We start from the raw sequence: 1,711 nt of genomic DNA, 5'->3' as shown, positions 1-1,711 counted from the left end.
CCCCCAGGAGTGTCTGCACAGGTTCTGCTCCAACTGTATTGTCACCTCCCTCAGGAGTGGATATGTCACCTCCCTGTGTCATTGTCACCCCCTGTGTCCCCCCCTGGCCCCCCAGGAGTGTCTGCACAGGTTCTGCCCCGACTGTATCATCACTGCACTCAGGAGCGGGGCTGTGACACCCCTGGCACCTCCCCCTGTCACCCCCTGTGTCACCTCTGTCACCTCTGTCACCTCCCCCCATGTCACCTCAGTGTCCCTGTGCCCCCTCAGTGTCCCTGTGTCACCTCAGTGTCCCCTGTGTCACCCCTGTGCCACCTCAGTGTCTCCTCTGCCATCTCTGTGCCACCTCAGTGTCCCCTGTGTCACCTCTGTGTCACCTCTGTGCCACCTCCATGTCCCGTGTCCCCCGTGTCCCCTCAGTGTCCCTGTGTCACCTGTGCCACCCCTGGTGCCACCTCTGCCACCTCTGTGTCCCCTTTCCCCTTTTCCCTCCCCTTTTTTCCCTCCCCTCTCCCCATTTCCCTTCTCCAACTGACTCCTCCCTCCTCCCCTGTTTCCCCCCTCCCTCCTGGTTGATTCCCAGGAACAAGGAGTGTCCGACGTGCCGGAAGAAGTTGGTTTCCAAGCGTTCCCTGCGGCCGGATCCCAATTTTGACGCTCTGATCTCCAAGATTTACCCGAGTCGGGACGAGTACGAGGCCCACCAGGATCGGGTGCTGGCCAAGCTCAGCCGCCTCCACAACCAGCAGGCCCTCAGCAGCAGCATCGAGGAGGGGCTCAAGATGCAGGCCATGCACAGGTAGGGATGGAATTCCCGGGATTCCGGAGGGTTTCCCAAAAATTCCGGCTTGTTCGGGGGAATTCGCTGAAAATCGCGGTGAAACGGCACAAAATTGGGGGTAAAATCGCCCAAAATGAGTCCAGAATTGAGGGAAATCCACCCCAAATCACCTTCAAAATCATTCCCAGATATTCCTGAATTCCCAAATCCATGCAAATTCCTCAGAATTCCAGCCTGTTCCCACAGAATTCCCAGAAAATTGCAGTGAAAAGGCCTGAAATTACAGGAAAAATCCCCCCAAATGTGCCCGAAATCGAGGCAGATCCACCCCAAATCACCCTCAAAATCATTCCCAGATATTCCTGAATTCCCAAATCCACATGAATTCCACAGAATTCCAGCCCGTTCCCACAGAATTCCCAGAAAATTGCAGGGAAATGGCCCCAAATCGTGGGGGAAAAACGGCCCAAAATTGAGGCGGATCCACCCCAAATCACCCTCAAAATCATTCCCAGATATTCCTGAATTCCCAAATCCATGCAAATTCCACAGAATTCCATCCCATTCCCACAAAATTCCTGGAAAATTGCAGTGAAACGGCCCCTAATTGCAGGAAAATTCCCCCTAAATGAGTCCAAAATCAAGGCAAATCCACCCCAAGTCACCCTCAAAATCACCCCTGGATATTCCCAAATCCCATCCAAACCCTCCCAAATCCTATCCAAACCCTCCCAAAATCCCCAAATCCCATCCAAATCCCCCCAAGTCCCATCAGAAACCTCCCAAATCCCATGAAACTCACCCCAAATCCCATCAGAAACCCCTCAAAATCCCCAAATCCCATCAAAACACTCCCAAAATCCCCAAATCCCACCCAAATCCCATCAGAAACCTCCCAATTCCCATGAAACCCACCCAAAATCCCCAAAT

At 53.5% G+C, this 1,711-nt stretch overlaps 1 protein-coding gene across 2 annotated transcripts in view; it reads left to right on the top strand.

The window, feature by feature from the left end:
- LOC113980413 (E3 ubiquitin-protein ligase RING2-A) overlaps positions 1-1,465 on the top strand; it is a 1,884-nt gene extending 419 nt beyond the window's left edge. Inside the window, exons 2-3 of one of the 2 annotated variants that reach the window (XM_027707630.1) lie at positions 584-799; positions 970-1,465. In XM_027707630.1, the coding sequence (XP_027563431.1) occupies positions 584-799; positions 970-979 (226 nt within the window). In that variant the 3' untranslated portion in view covers positions 980-1,465. The remainder of the gene's footprint in view (positions 1-583; positions 800-969) is intronic. The other variant, XM_027707631.1, reaches the window with a different exon arrangement.
- The last annotated feature ends 246 nt before the right edge of the window (positions 1,466-1,711 follow it).

The sequence above is a fragment of the Neopelma chrysocephalum genome, unplaced genomic scaffold, assembly GCF_003984885.1.
Source record: "Neopelma chrysocephalum unplaced genomic scaffold, ASM398488v2 Primary Assembly neopelma1_94092, whole genome shotgun sequence".
Taxonomy (NCBI): Eukaryota; Metazoa; Chordata; class Aves; order Passeriformes; family Pipridae; genus Neopelma; species Neopelma chrysocephalum.
Note: the sequence above shows the minus strand (reverse complement) of the source record. Positions and strands in the feature narration are given on the sequence as shown.